Source organism: Melopsittacus undulatus, chromosome 9 (genome assembly GCF_012275295.1).
Source record: "Melopsittacus undulatus isolate bMelUnd1 chromosome 9, bMelUnd1.mat.Z, whole genome shotgun sequence".
Lineage (NCBI taxonomy): Eukaryota > Metazoa > Chordata > Aves > Psittaciformes > Psittaculidae > Melopsittacus > Melopsittacus undulatus.
In genome coordinates this window covers 14,901,809-14,923,404 of record NC_047535.1, presented here as the reverse complement: position 1 = coordinate 14,923,404, position 21,596 = coordinate 14,901,809, and the positions used below count along the sequence as shown (strand labels likewise).

The following is a 21,596-nucleotide window of genomic DNA, read 5'->3' as shown; positions in this document are numbered from 1 at the left end:
CTTACTGCTTGTCTATGCTAACTTGCTTTCTCCCACTTTGGGTATTTTACACAGTAAAAGGTGGGTCAGAGTCTGTCCCCAGTTCTCAAGGGTGAAGCATCCTGAAGTCAGCAAGGGTGACACTGCGAGGTTATTTGCTGGACACACTTGACTGGGATGTCTCTAACCTCACAGCAGAGCCTCCAGCTGTACCTGTGCAGACCTGGAAACAGAGATTTCCAAGCTTACACCCTGCAGGGGTTGTTTTAATTTGCTATTTCACTTGAAATCAGATTGCACCCAAGGTCACCAGTGGGTGGGTTAAAACACAGAGCAGTCTTCCTTGGCTTCACATACATAAATCACCATCATTAAATGGAGTGACAACATTTTATAGCTAGCCGGCAGCCTTTGTAATAAGAACTTTGCACTAAAGGAGTGCTGAAAACAAAAGATAAAAGCTTGTAACAGATAGTTTATTAGAAATAAGAAGAGGCCTTTAAAACCTAAGAAACATCTCACCAACTCTCCTGCCTTCATAGTACCAGTCATTTGATTTATGTTGAAAGGGAAAACATTTTTATTCAGCAATATATACCCAGTTTACTCCTAAATAACAGGAATCCACTCAGACTTTAACATTACAATCAAAACCACCCCAGGAGTAAATTCTAGATTGCTCTGCATATTCACAGAAAATAAGCAGCAAAATGGCTTACTCGGAACAATGAAAGAAACCCATGAATGCTGATGAACGGTCCCACACAGGGCTTGTGCATGACCTGACCACAGACTGCCTGTACAGAACAGAATAATCTAGGGAAGCAGCAGGTCCGGAGAAGCTTTCTTGCTGCTGTTCAGTTGCACTTTCAGTTATTCACCACTATCAAAGCTATAGGCTTTTGTCCTGATGCCAGAGTTGAGCAGAACAGCTGGAGAAGGACTTTTTGTAATATGCAAAGAATTCACCACTCCAGAGATCAGCAAGAAAGAGCACTGACAAGCCTACTCTAGAAAAGGACAGATCTCAAGATGGGATCGCACAGACCACAGAACAGAACACATCAGGCTGATGCAATGACACTGATGGGAACTGATTTACAACTGATGCTGCAAAGACTGTTGAGGTGCACATGCTCTCTTGTCCTATACTGTTATTATTGCAGATGGACACATGTGTGATTGGAGAGCTGGGGAACAGATCCAGAGAGACTTAATATCCTTAAGTCTGCAACACACAGAGAAGAAGTTGCCATTGCTCTGAGAGAAGGAGGTTCTTTAATCTGGGACTGAGAAACTGAGGAAGCCTTAGGAGCTGCCTGCAACTCACAAGGAACGTACTTGTAAAGTCTCACATTTATGCTATACATTCACAAACTGCTTTGGCAACAACAGTTAAATGTTGCATATGGCAACTAAGGCATAAATCTCTACTGCAGCATTCTCTCAGTGAATTCCTGCCTCCAAGGACTGCAAGAGTTTAGAACAGTCTATTAGGGAAAGAGGTCTACCATACGAAGCTAAAACAAAAATGACAGGAAACTTGGTGCCACATCTGAAGGCACCAGTCTGATGGAAACTGGAATCACAACTCACTAAATTGCCATCCTTTGACGAAAGGATAAAGAATAAAGAATAGTGGGAAACTCAAGCAGGAGGAGTTAAAAGGTGAAGGCACTTGTTTACATTTCTGTTACTGGCATGCCTTGCCCCTTCTATGCTTTCACTTGAAGTTATTAACTGGACACAGAAATCAGGTTGTTAAAAGGCAGCATAAAAGGAAGAGAAAGAGCCTTCTGCCAGCTCTTAGTTAACATGTTAAGTCTTCTTTTATCTCTGCAATGCAGCAGTGGAAATTCATTCCAGACAATACCAGGTAAAAATCCTCCTGAAGCATCTGCAGTAAAATTAAAAAGAAATTGTGCATGAGAAATGTTTGGGGCAGATCATTTATAATAATAAATTCATTCTAAAAGATCTAGTTGCACTTAGGAAGGCTTTGCTTTTCTGTGCATGCAACTGCTGTTCACTGTATGATGCATAGTAAGTATAGAGAAAACCACGTTGGAGTGGTTTTTCTTCCTTGAAGCATCATGAAAATCCTGCTCCCAGGCCTCTCTGCTGCTGGCAATTAAGTATTAAAAATAAAAATCACACAGTGAATGAGGCTGCAGGGGACTTCTGGAACCATCTGCTCCAACCCTGTGCCAAGCAGTGGCACCTAGAGCAGGTTGCCCAGGATCACGTCCAGATGGCTTTTGAATGTCACCCTCAAAGGAGGTAAAAAAGATTATTGTTATTATAGAATCACAGAGTGGTTTGGGTTGGAAAGGACCTTAAGATGATCTAGCTCCAACCTCCTGCAATGGGCAGGGATGCCTCCCACTAAACCATGTTGACCACATCTCTATCCAGCCTGGCCTTAAACACCTCCAGGGATGGAGCATTCACAGCTTCTCTGGGCAACCCATTCCAATGCCTCACCATCCTGACAGTAAAGAATTTCTTCCTTATATCTAACCTAAACTTCCCCTGTTTAAGTTTGAACCTGTTACCCCTTGCCCTACCACTACAGTCCCTAATGCTCTCCAGCATCCCTGTAGCCCCATTCAGATATTGGAAGGCTGCTATGATGTCTCTCCACCATGTTCTCTCCTTCAGGCTGAACAGCTCCAACTTTTGCAGCCTGTCTTCACACAGGAGGTACTTGAGCCCCCTTATAATTTTCATAGCCTCCTCTGGACTTGCCAGTACTCCAGATTCCATACACATCAACACTGAGCATTATTTTGTCCTCACCTGAGTCTAGCAAAACAGGTACAAACTGACTAAAATACAGTAAAATGAAAGCTTGATGGTACAGGAGATGCAGGAATTGTCTAGAAGCATTTTTTCTTTTCTTCATTTATAGAGGATACAGAAACATTATTCGTAACAATATTAGAAGCATAATTAACAAGAAGATGAAGAGCAGCTTCAGAATATATGTTCTTTTTCTATGTAGTGTTGCACTAAACTCAGGAAGATTCCCAATAGTATAGAGCTCCCCCAAACTTTATTCTCTTGGTACTCACTTCTTTTTTTTCCCAAGCTGACAATGTGGGAACTTCCCCTTTCTGCATAAGAACCCAAAACTGTTTGGAAAATTGGATGTTACAAAAACAGGAGCTGGATTCTAACCCTCCCTGCATCTGCAGATCAGCTTGTTCCACAGGGGCAAGCACCTCCTGCAGTTTGCTGCATTTGCTCCCTTATAAGGAAGGCTTTCCAGAGGCTTGGAAGGAACCAATCCTTATCTCCCCAGCTTCACTCTCAGGCAGGTCGCTGATTTAAAACCCAGATTGTAGCTCAATTGGCTAGAAGGGTTTCTCTGCACCTCACCTTTCACCCTTCAAGAACATGCCAAGAAACAGGCAGAGAAGGCACAGAATTACTGTTTTTCTTCTACAGAAAGGTTCAAAGCTGGTGCTCCATTCGGTAATTTAGTGCCATGTTCCCCCAGCAGTTGTCTTGCTGTGTTAAGTTAGTCTAAAGCTCTACAACTTGAATTTACATTCCATATTCTTTGGCTAGGACACACATCCAAGAACACCTGCATCTGAGTCCCTGGGTACTCGCCAATCACACTAGTCTGCAGGGACAAAGAGAAACAGATGTGCTGGCAGACAGAGGAGCCTTGTTCCTGGAGAAAAAGCTGGTCTGCTAGAAAATCAGATTTACAATACTGAATAATACTGCCTTGTAAGAGACAACTCAACTATTTTTTCCCATTTACAATAATAAGAGAAGCACATTATGTAAACACATGCATTGCCACAAATAAAGTGTTTTTCCAACCTTTATTCATATGTAATTGTCATCTGATATTCCCGTTTCTCTCCTGTTTTCCAGTATGACAAAATGTTTTTGAATGGTGATGCCCAAAACTGGACAGTTTCTTGCTACTGAGGTCCCAACAATGCTGACTGGAATGGAATTCTTCTGGTTTATGGACAGTGCTGAGATTAATGCATCCTAATACACATTTCCCTCTTCTGCAAGGGCAGCAGGGGGTTTTGTGTCTGTTACAATGGAGCTTGCATTCCTCAGACCAGCTAACTCCTTGCCCTTGGGGTTTTGGTTACAGTGTATTCTGTGCTTGAAAATTTTTCTCAGTTCCCTGTACTTGACTGTCTAAATGTACTGTAGCTCATTTTGGATCTAATAATTCTTCTAAGACATTGAGCACTGCAGAAAAAGCTCATCTTGATCTTCACCGCATCTGCACCCCTCTTCACCTCTGTTTCACACCATTCTACCATTCTTACAGATTTTTTAAGTAGGTTCAATAGCACCTTAGCCAAGAGATCAGCACATTTACACAGATACAAAAGGACTAACACATACAGGAATATATCAAAGGCCTTAGGAAAATAAAGATATGTTGCATCTGTTTCTTTTCTCTTACTCATAAGAGCAGCCACTCAAAGGAAGAGATTTGCTTTTCACAAATGCACAGTGGCTGCCTCTGGGCAAGTTCTAGACACTTAGGAAGTCTCCCAGTGTGTTTTGGCTTCTTTCCACGTACCAAGGTTGTGTCCTGAAGTTCTACACACTGATCCAATTTCCACATTCTCCCTAAGAAAAAAGGCATGTTTTCAAAGCCCTAACACACACACACAAAATCACTGCAGTCTAATTTATTTTTCCCTACATCCATTTTCATTACTCTGCATTTAGTTCTTCTTTACCTTAAATTCACAAATTCTACTATTTCCTAATTATTTGCAAATTATCCACACTCAGATCATGTGTCCTCAGCCCCTGCGGCCACAGCCTGTGTTTGTGTTTACTGAACTTGATGCTGGTACCAAAGACTTACACACTCAAGTTAGACTAATCCAGTCTAAGACCTTACTGGTACTGAAACTGGCACTCTCCTCATTTTCAGTTGCATCTGCTCACTCTGGTTCTTGTCCAGCTTTAGCACTCATCTGATCCCTTGGAGAGCTGATTCAGCTCATTAAACCAGCAGAAAATAGATTTGTTGTTGTTTGGGCTTTTTGATGGGTTACTTTTCCTGCAGGGACAGATAAAAACACTTAGACCATTTCACCTAATTGCAGTCTCATGCTGGCTTACATCAGTTTGAATCGATCTGAATTAGAGCTGCCGTCTTCATCTCTTTCCCCTCACCTCCACAACTGTGCCCTTTCCCTGGTACTGTCACTCCCACTCCTGCTAATGGATGGTGAGCCAGCCAAGGGGGTCATAACCCACCATATTCCCACTCACTAGAGCTTCACCTCAGACATGCAGAGATACCTCTCAAGTCTAGTCTGTTCCCCAGACAGCATCGGTATTCAGCAGTTTGTATACAGTAAATACTTTTGATTGTGTTACTATCTGCCATATCATAAACTGATTACTTATAGAGGCTCCCAATAAGCAGAAACATCACGTTCTGTGGTGAAGGCAGAAGAGGAAGTACAATGATTCGGAGTGACTATTCTTTCTCACATGATTTTAGGCTTTTACAGAACTACTCTTATGATTTTATTCTTCTAAGGTTTACACAATCAAACATTAATATTGAGCTTTATTCATTTTTCACAGTCCTTTATTCATTTTTCACAGTTTCACAATTTAATCTCATACCCTTTTACACAAGCACATTCTAATGTTGCACTGTTTCTCACACATATTTTGGGGTTTTCTCTTTTTGATACAGACAGGTTGCAAAGTCATGCAGGCAATGGCTCCCTTATTTCCTATACACAGCCCAGAAGCAGAAAAGTTTTCTTTAGCCTAACATCAATAATGTAATTGAATCCGAGTGCATGTTTTGCTCTCTTCTCAGCAAACAGATTGTTACCTTACAGCTTCATTTGTAACATACAAAATGTATTATTAGGCTTTCTCTGCACTCAAGCTGAGGGCCATCCCATATTTCTTATTAGAAGCTACACTTCAATTTCACAACAAATTATAACAGTTTGTGGTGTTATCATTAGCATCCCTCATGCCCTTCTATGTTACTGAAGAGAGAAAAGCAAACCAAGATGGAATTCTTCATCTATATTTCTATGCCTTTTAGACAAAGAGCACTTACTAAAAATCTGTCAGGGTTGGTTTAACTTGCACACTGTTTGCCACATTCAACGCTTCACTGTTCTATTTCAATGACCAGATATACCAGATGACAATACCAACTCCCAGAGATACCAGAAGCCCCAAAATAATATTCAGAACAGCTTTTTAAGTGCCATAAAATGTAAAAGCCACAGCTAAGACCACTTTCAGCACACAGTGTATGAAAACAGTTCTCATGATCCTTATCAGGCAGAGCCTGCAATCTAAACAGACACAGGAAATATTATCTTCATACTCAAAAGTCATAGAAGGATTAAGCGTAGTTAACACAAATTACATGGTAATTTTTCAAAGATGCTCAGAGTAATAAAGCAAATGGGAGCTTCCAATTCCCAAGTCCATATCCCACCCACAGTCCCCGTGTCAAGCTCTCTTAGCTAGAAAAGCATTCACTTCTTGAACAGTACACAAACCTTTTCCATAATGCAATGCTGCTTGCCTTATCATTGAGCCTTATGAAATACAGTGACCTCCTTTTCTCTGTCACACTTGTCATTCAAGGGAAAAAGAAGATTAGAAATCATCTGTCTGCAAATGTAGTTTCAAATTACAGTTTTGAAAGAGATAAACAGTGTTATGTCCAGGACGGTGGCATTTGTGGTACTGTCCAAATACTAAATCAAAGAGGAAAGAAAGATCCACTTCTACTCAGATAGTCCTTTATGCTGCCAACAGTCCTGCAGGACAATGGAGTGTTCTCACTTGCTGAAGTAAACTGGCCTGTTTTACTATTACCAAAGGTCCAGTATGCAGTCCAGCAGCAGGTTTTGGATATGGCGCATACCAACAAACAACTGCAGACTACTGGTAGGTAAAACACATTTGCAAATCCAGATCATTTATTGCTATTTTTAGACTGTTCTGACACGTTGCCTTCAGTGTCCTGATATCAAACTTCAGCACAGGTTCTGTCTCACATGTCTTCATTTCAGTCAGTTTTCACCTACTTTGTCCAAGCCACACGTTGCAAACTCATTCTCTACAAGTAGTTTTTTATCCACTGCAACCCACAGAAAGAACAGAACTTGCCAACTCTTCAGTTCACGGCCAGATTTTGCAATACTGTGAATTCTCTTTGCCAACCATACAATGGCATTTTCTGATTTCATTACTTTAGAATATCTTGCCTTGAAATTTACAGTGTATTTTTCAAGGTTCTCTTTCTGTGCCTTCTCTGTTGCACATGATGGTTCAGATTTACAGTCTGGAAATGTTTTCCAGATCAAAAGAATGTCTGCCTATTCAGATACAGCAGTTACCAATTACAACTTTTGTGGAGACCTTCAATTCTTTATTTTACAGTTCTGAGGCCATTCTCCCCTGGCCAATGTTACAGTCTTGCTAGAAAATTGGTTGGATTCTATGTCATATTCTTTAAACTGGGGCTATAGTACATATACAAATTTAGGTTAGATATAAGGAAGAAATTCTTTGCACTGGGGGTATTGGGACAATGGCACAGGGTGCACAAAGAAGCTGTGGTGGCCCTATCCCTGGCAGTGTTCAAGGCCAGGTTGGAAGGGGCTTGAAGCAGCCTGGTCTAGTGTGAGGCATCCCTGCCCATGGCAGAGGGTTGGAACTGGATGCTCTTTATGTCCTTTCCAAGCCAAACCATTCTGTTATTTTATAATTTTTATTTAGGCTGAACGACTTTTTGTAGGGTGTCACAAATCCAGAATGATAGCTCTTCACAGTCAGCAATTGCACATCATTCCTAGAGGTTGGCAGCCTGACATCTGCTTTGCCAAACAAGTTCCATCCAGGCTATGGTAATTCACTTTTGTGCACACTAGTATCTCCGCTGGAGCCATCCTGCATTAATCTGAGCTTATCTTTGGGCTAGCTATCACCCACTCACTGCACACATTCTGATCAATTCAGTCACACCATTATGTATCATGAAAATGTACTCCAGCAGTGTGAGTAAATTTTAAACCATAACAATTCTATGAGAGGGTCCTGGACCAGGTTAAATCCTGGCTTAGGTGGTGGTTTGCAGTGTTCTTACTGCATAGTGGTTTCAGAGATATCGTGCACTGCTGAGGAGTGCACCATACCTCTGTGTGTAATGAGAACAAAGTATGCAAGAAATGAGCTTGAATACCACCTCCTTTTTTTAGCAAAAGATAAAGCACTCCACTCAAAGCCAGACCATAAGTTTTTGCATTTAACAGTCACTGAAGATCAGTCTTCCTGAGGGTTACAGCAACAGAGCAGAGGCAAAGAATGTTTCTCTCGGAGACAATGTCTATTTTTGATCTCAAAGCAGTTACTAATGTTTATGGAAAAAACATGATTTTTTAATGACTGAGAAGATATTCAAATTTGAGAATCCTGAAGCATTATGAGGTCCAAGGTCTAGATACATACCACAGATTTATTCTCACTCCCTAAAGGGGCAGACATCCTCTGAGAAACAGCAGCAGTACTGACAGGACAAGATCTATGTCATACTTTTATAGATCCTTAATCTGAATGGTTAGAAGGTGAAGAACCCACGGCAAGATCCAGGGCAAGAAGTCAGCATATACATAAGCAGGAATTATTTCAGTTTGGTTCAGTCTATCACCACTGAGAAAAACCCAAGTCCCTTCTATTGCAAACAGCATCCCCAATATTTATGATTTTCTGTAGGGAAAGTCTGTGCAGACATAAACATTCTCAGTGCTCTGTAACTGAAGTTCCACCGGTTGTTCCCACACTTCAGCCCATACCAAACCCTGAACTGACTGAATGGTGTGCACTCATTGGTGTAACTGAGCAGAAAGGCAGCAAATGCCTTTCATAGAAAGCTGCTGGCTCGCAGCTGTTCAATGGCTCATCCCTAGAAAAGTTGATGATATTGACATTAAGCTGCTCACTATCTGTTTTCTTAGACACATTCAAATATTGTAAGTATATCTTGTGTCAATCCTACACTCATTCACTCACACGGACTACCTGGCTTTATGTGGTTTCCTCACAAGTTAGAAAAGATTTAGTCCCTTCCATACTCATCATGAAGAAAAAAATGTAATGCAGTCTACTTACCGAAGGATTTCCTTCCGAGTGAAGAATGTGCAATCCTGTTAAAAACCAGAAAGTATTATTGTACTAGAGAAATAGTGAAAAACAATCCTGCAAATAATCACTTTTCAACCTTTTGGAAGCAAACTTAGATCTGGTAGAAAAACATTAAAGATTGTATTTGTGTACCATCTGCTTCTGACTCAGAAACAATATACACTGTAAAATAACTGAAACATCCTAAGGACAGGGCTATCAGTAAAAATATATTGTTAATGTGAAACTTTAGGAGAAAAATAAAACGTAAAACCAACAGGCTGCTGATGTACTTCTCCACTGTGGAATGACCAGACCAGAAACAAAAATAAACCAAAAAGTAATGTATAGGCCAAAAACATTCAATAAATGGATCTAGAAAGCTACAAGTAACAAATAGGTAAAGGAAACTATCTTCTACCTTGGAGTATTCCTCTATTAAAGACACTCAATTTAATAATAAAAATAATGTACTGATTTATTAGTTATTAATTCTTTTTGCTAACAATGACTTTGCACTGTAGTCACTGGCAAAGGCTGCAAACTCCCCAAGTCAGAAACATGGATAAAAGGAAAGGCCCTGCTCCAAACAGAAGGCAAACTGTCCAGCCTCCCCTGTGTATCAACAGAAATTGAAATAACTTACTAGAATGCAAAGTAGAGCTGGCTGAACCTGAAAGAGGAGCTTACAGGCATTAACTTGCATTCTAAATGGCTCTGTGGTGGGACTGCATTTACACTGGTTTAATATTCTCTTCATGAACATCTTGGTTTTGCTCGAGCAATTCTCATACTTCACAGAAGAACCACAATATGATCAGAAAAATAGTTTGCATTCATGTATTTCTGCATCAATCACACAAGCAGTTATATATTCAGGTGCTGTGAGGAATAATAATCAGTCTCATCTCATTAACAGATATATTCCCTAATTCTCACTATTTTACCCAATATATATTTAGGGCATATTGTGCCGTGCATTTGAAGCTAGGAACACTGGCAGCAAGGATATATTGGATGGCCAGTTTAGAACATTGTTCAGGCCATAAATTCAGAGAATATGCATCTTCTCGTCTTAGAACTAGTGGCTGATGCGCGTGTGTGTGTATATATATATATATATGTATATATAAGGAGCAACAACTAAGCCACAAAATTCTTCTTGATTATCCACTTCTTTCACAGGCCCATCTGATGTGATAAGGCATTTGCCTAACAATTCAGCTCTTAGTCCTTTTCCTCCCTCCGTGTAAACACATTTAAAATATCACTAGATGACTTAAAAATACCATATAAGACAACATGAGAAGTTGTACATACAAGTAGTATTACTCCCCTAGTCCTGCTCTTCAGTTAACTAGTGAAAAAGTATTTCTATCCTAAACTGATAATCATTCTGGCTAACTGCCTGTTTCTTCTAAGAAGGGGAAAATGAAGTGATCACAGCTAGCTGAAGCAGTCAAGCAGCTTGTCTCAGGTACCCAGCTATGCTATCAGTCCTTCATGGTATCAATTATTGAATCTGCTTGCTCTCCTCCATATAAAGTGGCAGGAGAAGCAGCTCCTCCTTCAGTGTATTGTGTAGCAGAATAGCATTACAAGGCATAATAGGAAGCACCTTGAGAGCTGCTGACACCCATGTCACATTGTATGGAACTGCACAAAGTGAAATAGGAGCCAGCTGGCTAAGTTTTCATTAATTCCAGCACACTCAACACTTACAGGCAAACTGTCACTTAAGGATGCTTCACTTATTAACTAAAGGCAGATGCAATCTCACAAATAATTGTCATGCCCTCAGCAGCAATCATCCTGTAATTATATAGGCTTGAGAAAACACTGTTACTTAACTAGGAAGCTGACAGGGAATTGATATGCAAATGGAGATAAAGATGAAAAGGTAAGTTACCCTTTGCCTTCCAGAAATCGTGACAAAATGCCATTGGAAGACACACGAAGGGGGCAAACCATAAACCTGTTATGCTCAAGATCCACAGAATTTGGTTTTAATCCGAATCATTCTTTGACAAACACTATTGTCTGAGGTGTTTTTTTAATCAAACTTTTTTTTTGCTAATATAATCCAAAACCCACTGATACCAGAAACCTTTATAACAGAAGTAGTTGCAAGTATTTGTCTAACCATGCTACTGACTGCAGTGCTCCAATTATGTTTGCCCATTACATGGAACTGTGTGTCAGGGATGAGGGGATGTCAAAGAAATAGCACAGTGGTTTCACAGACCACTTGTAGAGATCTTAAAGCTACTCGGGGTCACAGCACCACAAATAATTTGTTACTTGGCTTGTACTTTCAATCTACAGCAAAGCTATAGACACCACTCAAGAAACGCTTTTCCATTAAGAAGCCTGTCTGGTCTCCAATGGCTAATGTGAAAGCCAGGGCTCCAAGTGATCTCTGAAAGGGAAGTCCAGCCATCCCTCTTGCTTCTCCAGCTTATTATTTCTGCCTCTTCCTTTATTCGGACTTCACACCAATGAGTAGTATAACTGCATCAGAGGATGCCAAAGGAAAGAACTAACGTGTTTGGAAACTAACCTAGCAAAATGGACTCATTTCCAGCTTGGATAATTTCTTTTTAGTGGCTTAGAATGTAGCATCAGTAGTGCTGGTAACAGGAGGTAAAGCTAAGACAAGTATCTACTGGTGGCAGGAAAGAGAGGGGTGCAGGACTGCCCTAAATCAGATTAATGTCATGATGGAAGAAGGGTCTAAAGAACATAATTACATTTTATAGTTGCTGGAACTCCAGCAGTTTAATTCCAATTTAATTAAAGACTTTTTGGGGAAAGAAACACGGAGGTGAATCACCCAATTTTCTTCTGGCTCCTTCATTCATACAGAAAATACACACTGATGGACAAAAAATAGAAAATTACCATGCAAAATTAACTACCTCATGGGCAAAGGTGAAGTGGATCCTAGAAAGTATTTACCATTTATGCATGCAATGACATTCATCTTCTTTCAAGCCAGAGAGATCATGGACAAAAAAAGCATACGTTTGCTATTATATGGACTGTGTTTGAATTTGTTATGACCTTAAAAATCAACTTATCTATTCTGTCTGGACACTAAAGCCACTGGGAGTCCTGCTAGAAAAGCATGAACTAAATACTGAAAACCACAAACATGTTACCAGAGTTTCCATAACCCTTATCAATTCAAGATTCCTGGCAAGAATTTATCTGGACAATCACTGCTTTTTATTTCTAATGCTATACAATGGCCTGAAAAACACTACCAGAAGGCTCCTTGTGGATTTTAGGTTATGGAGAATAGAGCTTCACCTTGAAAGTTCATTTACTGCAGCCTCTGAGAAAATACATGCTCTTTTCTAAGATCAACCATCCCCACTCAGTCTGTCCTTGTACCCTTAATAATCAAATTAATTACAAGTCCGACAAAGGATCACTGCTGTTTTTTTGGAGGTAAGATACCACTGAAACCCATCTGTAATTACCCACTTAACTTCCTTGTGTTTGTCAAAGTGAATAAAATGAAGCAAACAAAAAATCCCATTGATTTCAGTAAGCTCATTAGCTTATGTAATGGGACTTGGTTCTCAAATTTGCCTCTTAAAATACTTTAAAGAGAATGAGACAGACAGCTGGTGTATTCAGGTGCCATGGCTGGCTTTGCTCTTGGCTTGTAATGTGACTTTCTGCAAGTCATTCAACATTACTTGTAAAGTAGGGTTAATGGTCTCTGCTCTTCGAATTTACTTTATAAAAGAGCAGAATGTACATGCTGTTTGAGTTTTAGTCTTTGATTTCCTATGTCAGATGAATGCAGGTTTTGGACAAAACAGGAAAAGAGTGAAATGTTGGTCCACTACCTTTTCCAGTACTCTGCAAGACTTGACTGCAGACTCCTAGCTCAGTTCTGCTTTATGTTTAGTTCTACAGTGATTTAAACAATAACAATAACAACAACAACAATAACAACAAAGAATTAGAGATAACTGCCCTGAGAATGCTGACGCTTAACTTCACGTACAGTGTGCACATACAGCGTAACAGGAGGTATGTCTCCAGAATCAGAGCACATTAATTTGTGCTGTTGGATAGATTGCCAATTCCAGATCACAGCATAAGCATGCAGTCTGTGAATGGCAGCAGAATCAAAGATTATCACTTACCACTTCTGGAAGCAAGTATCGGTGTGCATAAAGCACAGCTTGTTATAAAACTAATTTCACATAGATAAGCACAACACTTGTCTGCAGAAAACAAGAAAAACAGGTGAAAGTAACAGTAGAAGGAAAAACTAGCAATGCTCAAGTATGCAAAGCTCCTGTGAAATAATATTTCTTAAACCCATTAGATGTATATTTCTCCTCTAAGACAATACTTCTCTATTCTCCCCTTTATACATAATGTTTAAGGGCAGGTTTATCCTGATCCTGCAACAGCTCCATTGGAAAGTTTTATAAATAAGGAAATATTATAAAATAGGCTTAGCAACACAAAAATAACTCTAAATTAGAAAAACAGTCTCAGACAAAAGCCAGCAACCCACAGATAAAGTAAACCAATGACTAACAGAAATATCCTCAAGGCAAGACAGATTACATCCATATAGCTACCTGACTGAGCAGCTTTTAAGAAATAAGGAGTACTGAAGACTGCAGCATTTTAAATTTTAATATCTTAAAAACATAGAATCATGGAATAGTTTGGGTTGGAAAGGTCTTCTAGTCTAACCCCTCCTTGCAATGAGCAGGGACATCTTCAACTAGATCTGGTTGCCCAGAACTACATCCAGGCTGGCCTTGAAGTCCTCCAGGGATGGTGCATCCACTGCTTGTCTGGGCAACGTCCCAATATTTATTGCTCTCATTGTAAAGAATTTTCTCCTCACGTCCAGCCTGAATCTCCCCTTTTTCAGTTAAAAAGCATCACCCCATATCCTATTGCAACAGGCCCTGCTAAAAAGTCTTTGCTTCTATGATCACTGTGAAGATATAAATATATATAAAGAGTCACTGGGTATCAGTGAGACTAGCACCAGCCTTTAAATCTCATAGCTGTGCAAGTTCTTTAGTGAATCCAGATTTGAACACTGACAAAAGAATTCCTAATAGTATTCAGTAACAGCATTGGTATATGGACTTCTATCTTAAAAAATAATGCTGGTTGCATCAGAATGTCAATGGAAATTTTAACATCCAGCCCATCTTTAGTTGTAATCACATATATTTTACAGCTACAGACAGAACAACTAACAGACCTACTGAGTCTTAGGAGACAAAATCTGCAGCTATAAGGAACCAGTTTGTATATTTATAATGCCGCATGGGAGGAAAGAGTTGGACGTTAGCAAGGTCTGAGGAAGAAGCAAACTGTCAACAAATGTAATTTTGCTCTATAATCTGTATATACATCAGTTGGTAACATGAAACCAAAATCTGACTAAAGAATAATTGCACAAAAACCTTGTTCTATTATGCCAATTAAGTTTGAACATTAACAGTAATACTCTACCAAACTGAAAAGTATGTTTTACAGGAGATCCTGGGGAACCTGTGATGAATGCATTTTCTGTATTCTTGTGAAAGGTTCATTTTCACCAAAGATCCTGATTGAGTCAAGCACAGCTTTTTAAAATCAAAAGATAACTTGATGACCTAGTTTCACTTTATAAGGAGCATTTCTTGACAGATCATAACCTAATTTGTTTTATCTGGTATTGCATAATTCTCATTAAATGCAGTTGAATCCCACTTTGACTAAAATTTTAGTACAAGGAAAACAGCTCTGTCATAGACAAATCCTTGTGTAAAAAATGCAAGTCGTTATTTCATATAATATCCTTTATTGCAATAGTGCCTAAAAAATAGCCAGGGTAAACATCAGCTTGTTTTGAGGGTGCATTAAATAACATAGAGGACTTGATCCCACAAATGAACAAATACAAAAAGAAACAGCTTGCAATAAACTCAGTAATATCTGATATAAAATATTTATGCTCTACATTCTCTAGGTTCTGCCTATTAGGAAAAACATTACACCCAAATTTATGTAAAATGCAGACTGCTTATTTGAGTAACCCCAGAAAAGGCAATGAGTTTGATCAAACAATGGAGGGGGTTGTCCACAGCCCAAGCACAGCTTCCGTGCATTTCCTACTCAATGGGATTGCTTCTCAGTGAGAAATGCAGTACACTGAGGCCAGCCCACAGCTCTGCTGCCACTGTACTACCTCAAGTATCTTTAAAGAGCATCACTCAAAGCGCCCTAAAACACCTGTTCATTTTCTTTGCTTTTTATGAGACTTGACCTCCAAAACCCTGAATACTGTCTAAAGATAATTTCTTTTAAAAGCTTAATTTTAAGATGTTCTTTGATTGCAATGAAATACATGGGTTTTGCTGATTAAAACTTAACCTCTTCCCCAGCCAGACCTTGGTTAGATTTGCATTTTGTGTATAAAAAAACCCAACCAACCAAACAAAACTCTGACCCACAAAGCCAAACCAAACCACACCAACAAATAGCCATGTACTGTAAAAGGCATAAAAGTCATGAGTCCCCAGTAGAATTCATTTCCTTTCAAGGCTAAATTTTAAAATGAGATGAAGCTTAATGAGGAAACCAGAGCTTACAAAAGCCTGATTTCCAAATACTTCACTAAACTTATGAAAACATAAAGAGCTGCCAACTAGAACGCTATTTTAGTAACAGATAATACAATCTTAATAACAGGTGACATGCTAAGGTGTCAGGAGATTTGCTGCTTTCCAGTCTTTAATTTGCCTCTAACTATTTAAAATAAAAGAAGCCGAGAGGTTTAATTTTATCAGTTCCTACTACACATCTCTTTTACAGTTTCAACTGGCCACCCATCACCAGTCATAATGAAGAGTATTAAAAACACTTGTTTGCTAAAGAAATTGAGGTAATCTTGTGGGTGACCAGCTTTACAATTACTTAATTTAAATTTAAAAGTTCTGCTAAGGAGTGCCTCTTCTATATGATAGTTTATATGCAAAAACAGTTCATGCATAGGCATGTCAGAAAGTTAAAGACAAATCAAATCAGGTTATTCTGTTCATTTAATATTATATTAATGATTTGAGATTTATGCAAGCTAGCTCTTCAAGCAGATGATTTGCCTACAGCTTCATCTTTACTCCTGAAAACCAATGCCTTCATACGGTTTTACCATATTTTAAGCACAAAAATGTCTCAATTCTCCATCTCAGCATCTCCTTTGGATCAAGAGTTTAAACCATCATGCACTAAAAAAAATAATAAAAACTTCATTACTAAACTAGCATTTAGGTGCTATAATCTCAGAGCAATTTGTCTTGAAGACAAAAATGGTAGAAGTTACAACCAGATTATACAACAGCCAGAAATACATTCCAATAAGGAAATGTTAAGTCTAACCATGAGGTGAGTGAAGTTTTGAAGAGGCTTCTAACAGAAACTGTGGGGAAGTCAAGAAAACCCAAACAACTATATTACAAAACAGATGGAGTCAACTGTTTTGCTTCTGCCATCCCAATACTATGGATTCTGTAGCCCTGAGTATTATTGTGAAGAGAACAGCACTAACTTACAGACATACAAATGCCTGGTTCTCAGATGCTGGTACATAGTGTTTGGTTCAGAGGACCTGGCAACTCAACTGCTGGGTCAAAAAGCTAAAAACCCCCTTTTTAAACATTATGGAACCATTACCTCATTCTCCCTTTTCCTATTCTGAAGTAATCCCACAAATGAGAAAAAGCCAACTAAGACAGCAAACTCCAAGTCAAGCAGCTCCATTTATACTACAGCAACCAACCACACAGTGCCCCAGAAGAGGCAAGAGGTCTGCATGTCAATGGCTACAGCAGTGAGCCCAGGATCCCTGCATTAAGAGATTGTATGAGGAGGTATGCAGGAACTAATGGATCAGAGGCTAATCACCCTACAGCTGAGGTCTTGATCTGACTGTTCATAGCATGAGGCTAATATTCTTTCCTAACAAATTCTAGAGGTTTTTGTCTTCAACCTTCTTATCTTTTTGTACTTACCATATATGACAAGTGATAATTACTATTCAAAAATTACCTAGCACTATAGTAACGAACTACAAGTCTGCCTGTAACAGAGAAATCCCACAGGCTAACTCAATCCACTGGACCAAACTGCTGCCAGGCTTTGAGATCAATTACCCAGCATTATGAAAGGCAGGGGTTGCAAAAGCCATTAGGGAAAGGCAATTTCTACATGAAGAGTAGTGAATTAGGTATGACATTTCATCTTTTGCATTTGCCAGTTTATGTCAAGAAGATAACATTAATTGCATTTGGATTTTGTTTTGTCTCACTGCAGTTGTGCTCTGTTCTGTGTTCAGTTTCATTGTTAGTAGAAAGACAGACACTGGTATTTTACAGATCTTAGATTTCTCTCTTGCCTATCTAGCAGGGATGTAAAAAAAAACAAAAAGCCTTTTTGGATCTTAGGCTACCAAGTCTAAGACTGTTAACATACGTGAATATATTACAGTATCACACTGCTGGTGAGGGTGACATGTGCGACCAAGTGGAAATTAAAGAAGCTCCATTTTTGCATTTCCTACAACAGCAAGAAAAAGGATGGGCATTTAATAAAAGCATTTAATTTATGCCTTATTTTCAGCATGGGGTGACATTTTAAAGCATTTTAGTAAATAACCCTAGCCTATCTGTGACTAAATATCTACACCTGTGAGAAGTCCATGATAGCAGTAACTCCAAAGAAAATTGGTATTTAAAATCAGTTGCTACTTCAAGGGCTTGAGCCACAGATCCTGAAGGTAAAAAGAAAGTTATTTACTTCTGTGTGCACTGGATCTGTCCCTTCATTATCAGAAGTTAAACTAAACCTCAATTTCCTGAACTGTTAGTTCTGTCTGTGTTTATTGCTTCACATAAGAGAACAGAGCAGTGCAGCCAGCCCTGTCAAGCTGCCTCCTCCTTCAGCACACTTCATTCCATAGATTGCCTCACCGTATTTTCACAAACTTGTTCAAGATGCCCACTGTGCAGCAAGCTTCCTGCAACCCATCTCAGTCAGATCTGTGGTGTGCTGAAACATGACCGAAAACTGGGAATTATTACTTTTTTTACCCTATGAAAAATCCAGTTGATGTGACTTGAAGTACCACCAAAATGATATGCCTGGACATAAAATAAAGACTTTCTTTATAAGGTAAGAAACTGTCATCCAGGAATGGATGCAAGCATAAGGATACCTGTTTTGGAATTACATTAAGCATGTTTCTAGGACTTATACTTTGGAGAAGTTAATTTAGACAACACCTTCCTCCCCTCCCCCCTATTGTCAACAAAGGCATCAAGGAGAGAAAAAGAGGTTATTGCCAGTTTCTTATCTACAAAACACTCAGTAGAAAGATTCTACTAAGAACTCCTGTTTTCAGGCTGATCAGTCTTTTTAATCCTACTTCCTAGTCCAGACATTGAGGATTTGACTCTTTTCTCTGTATACAGAAAAGGGAATTAAACTGAATATATCCAACAACCCTGCCTTAGAATACTATTCCAGTTGCTGAAAGGAACAGTAGAATACATGCATGAAGACTGCAAATGAAGTTTTCATTTATTTCTGGGAAAAACACCCCCAAAACAAAGAAACAAGATCCAAAACCACAAACATATGAAAATTATTCCTTCCCTGCCCCCAACGCAAACTAAGATACCTTACCTGATAGGCATCTAGCTGTTCATCAGTAAATATCGTTTGCTTATTACCCATCTTAAATGAGGAGTTCTTCCTCTATGCAAATACATCCCATTAGAAGTAGTTGGATTCTTCTGTACTGTAGGCATTTAGGTCACGTATACTCCTTGAGAGTGCTGAAAAAAATCCCAAAGCCTGCATTGAACTGGTTTTGGCTGTACCTGTCCAATGAGGAAGGACGCAGGATCGGGAAATCTTTGCAAAGGATTGACTTGAGTGTGCCAGGAATGAAAGTGTTAAAATCACATACAGGTGTCACCCAAAAGCAGCGATGCCATTCTCCATTCTCCCCCTTTTTTTAGATGCTTTTCTAAGAGGCATACAGAGCTTTTAAACCATAAACCCCGAGGAGCCAGTACCAAAAGAAATCAGCTCTCTATTGCCTCAGTTCACGCTCCCTTGTTCACTTCAGGGCTCTCCTGCTCGGCACCTTCACGTTTCAGAGCAGCTTTGCGTCACCCTGTGCCGTCGACAGCGCAGTCGTATTACACGCACACAGAGCAAACCTAATAACTAGCAAAATAGATTAGCAAAGACAAGGTTTCTGCAGCTGCTCTCCCCACAGATAAAAGCAAGTCCTTGTCAGTGCTTGGATCTAACCTGCACGCAGCTACTGATGTTAAACACAGCTGGAAGGCGGCTCAAAGCGTCCAGAGCATACCCACAACATGCCGCGGGGGCTCCACACTAAATGCTTATCTACACTGTGGTTATAAAGAGCCCTGACTATCAGTGATGTGAGCTCACTACCAGAGGTGCCAAACTCCCAGGTATACCAGTGAATGCAAGCATTCCTTCTCACGTTAAATAATTATATTGGAAAAAAAAAAATAAATCCGAAGGACTGAAGTAGTTTAAACAGGCACTAATCTGACTCCTTAGGCTCCAGCAAGCAGAGCTGGTAAGAGAAAAGGCTGTGACTGCAGCCCAAAGCAAAGGTAAAAGGTACCGCTAGAGGGCACAGTGAATTGCAACTATTACAACCCTGATTCCAGATTTCCGGGGAAATCTTAAAAATGAAAGAAATAAACGTGTAAGAGATACAGTCAGACACAATGAATAGTTATCTGCAAGATAAGCTCTTACAAGAGCAGGAGAAAGAGGGCTGAGCGGGAAAGAATTGAAACAGAGAGGAAAGATGTAGATGTAGAGTCAAGTTTCTTTGAACTGCTCACTTCCCGTTTGTGCACGTCAGAACAGGAGAGAGTGAAACTCTTCCTACCTATGTATTCCTATGTACATCTCTGCCAATGGCCATGATCCTCTCAGCAAGCTAGCGTCTCTAATAAAAACACCTTGTCCTTTTTCCTACACCTTCTAATGATCCTGACCAATAGGATTGGGTAAACAGCAACTCAATTTGCCTTCACGTATAAGAACACAGAACAAACATTTAATAATACTTAAAGTAAATCTATTGTATACAAACTAAAAACTGTCCTATGAGGTGTTGGATATGTACTAAAAACCTCCTGTGAAGTGCTGAACCACAGACTGCTGCAAGAGCCAACTTCTTTAGATTGTAACATTTAGAAATGCAGATTTGATTCAATGCAAACCAACAGTGCCCTGAGCAACAAACCCACAAGGTATTACCATAGACACAGAATAAAGGGCTTAGGATAAGAATGTTTTCACCAAGGCAAATTAGCAATAAGCAGACATCAGCATTTTAACAGCAAAAGAAATGGACTCTAACAGTGTAATATACTGCAGAACAATTTCAGAATAATTTGAGACTAAAAGCTTTTGCAGCTTTGAAAGTTCATACATGTCCTCAGCTCTGAATGAGCTTTATCACTGGCTTTGGTGGTTACTGATCTAATGAAGCATGTTTCCTATCTACTGTCTGGTGGTACTGAAAGGCAAGAGCTAGCAGCTGTTCTCAGTGAGACCAGACCAATACTTAGCTAAGTGATCTGATGAAATAGGCACTCCCTTCACAGCCACCTAATTCAAGCTGCCTGTCTATGAAATCAGATTAAATATAAATGGCCAAATTATCTTTAATGCTATTATACAGAAGTGAACTGACACCAGGGGTGCATTGGCCTCCAGTATCTTTTAATCAGGAAAATTTGTATGGCTAAAAGAGCTAATTGCTTTAAAAGAGGTAGAAGTTCTTGCTTTAAAAGAAAGACTCAGGTTACCAAAGTAACTGCACCCACTGGGTAGATGGACAGAAAATAAAGTGTTTCTTAAATTTTTCTGTCTGCATTCTGGAGAGTATCTTTTATTAGTAAATAAAATTTAAGTGTCTAGATTTTTAATAAGAGGATTAAAATGTTGAGTGTTGAGGGTTTCACTCTACTAGTTAGCTCTTCTGAAACCTGCTATAATGGTAACTATTTCACTGCAAAATTGTATTACTACAATAACTGGTTAAAATTTAAAGAGAGTATAACGTGTAAACTCTTTTTCACTCCTTTCTGTTTGTATGTATCAAAGATCAGATAATCTTTCTGTTTTTCTTTACTTCTTCTATCTGTGTTTATCAGAGATTAGCTTTATTTGCCAGTTGGGTGTTAAGCAGTATTTACTTCTAGTGTAACCTACTGCAACAAATCAATACTTTTCTGTGTGCTCAGCAAGACCTGATCTTAACACTGTCAGCACCAGCCTTTCATCACACTTTATTGTATTTCAGTTTCTCTAAACTGTTTGCCAAAGCAAGTGATTTTAAGCTA

At 39.3% G+C, this 21,596-nt stretch overlaps 1 protein-coding gene across 1 annotated transcript in view; it reads right to left on the bottom strand.

Annotated features, from left to right (window-relative positions):
* CIB2 (calcium and integrin binding family member 2) overlaps positions 1 to 21,596 on the bottom strand; it is a 46,063-nt gene that overhangs the window by 20,665 nt on the left and 3,802 nt on the right. The window contains exon 3 of the mRNA XM_034066175.1: positions 9,142 to 9,176. Within this exon, the coding sequence (XP_033922066.1) occupies positions 9,142 to 9,176 (35 nt within the window). The remainder of the gene's footprint in view (positions 1 to 9,141; positions 9,177 to 21,596) is intronic.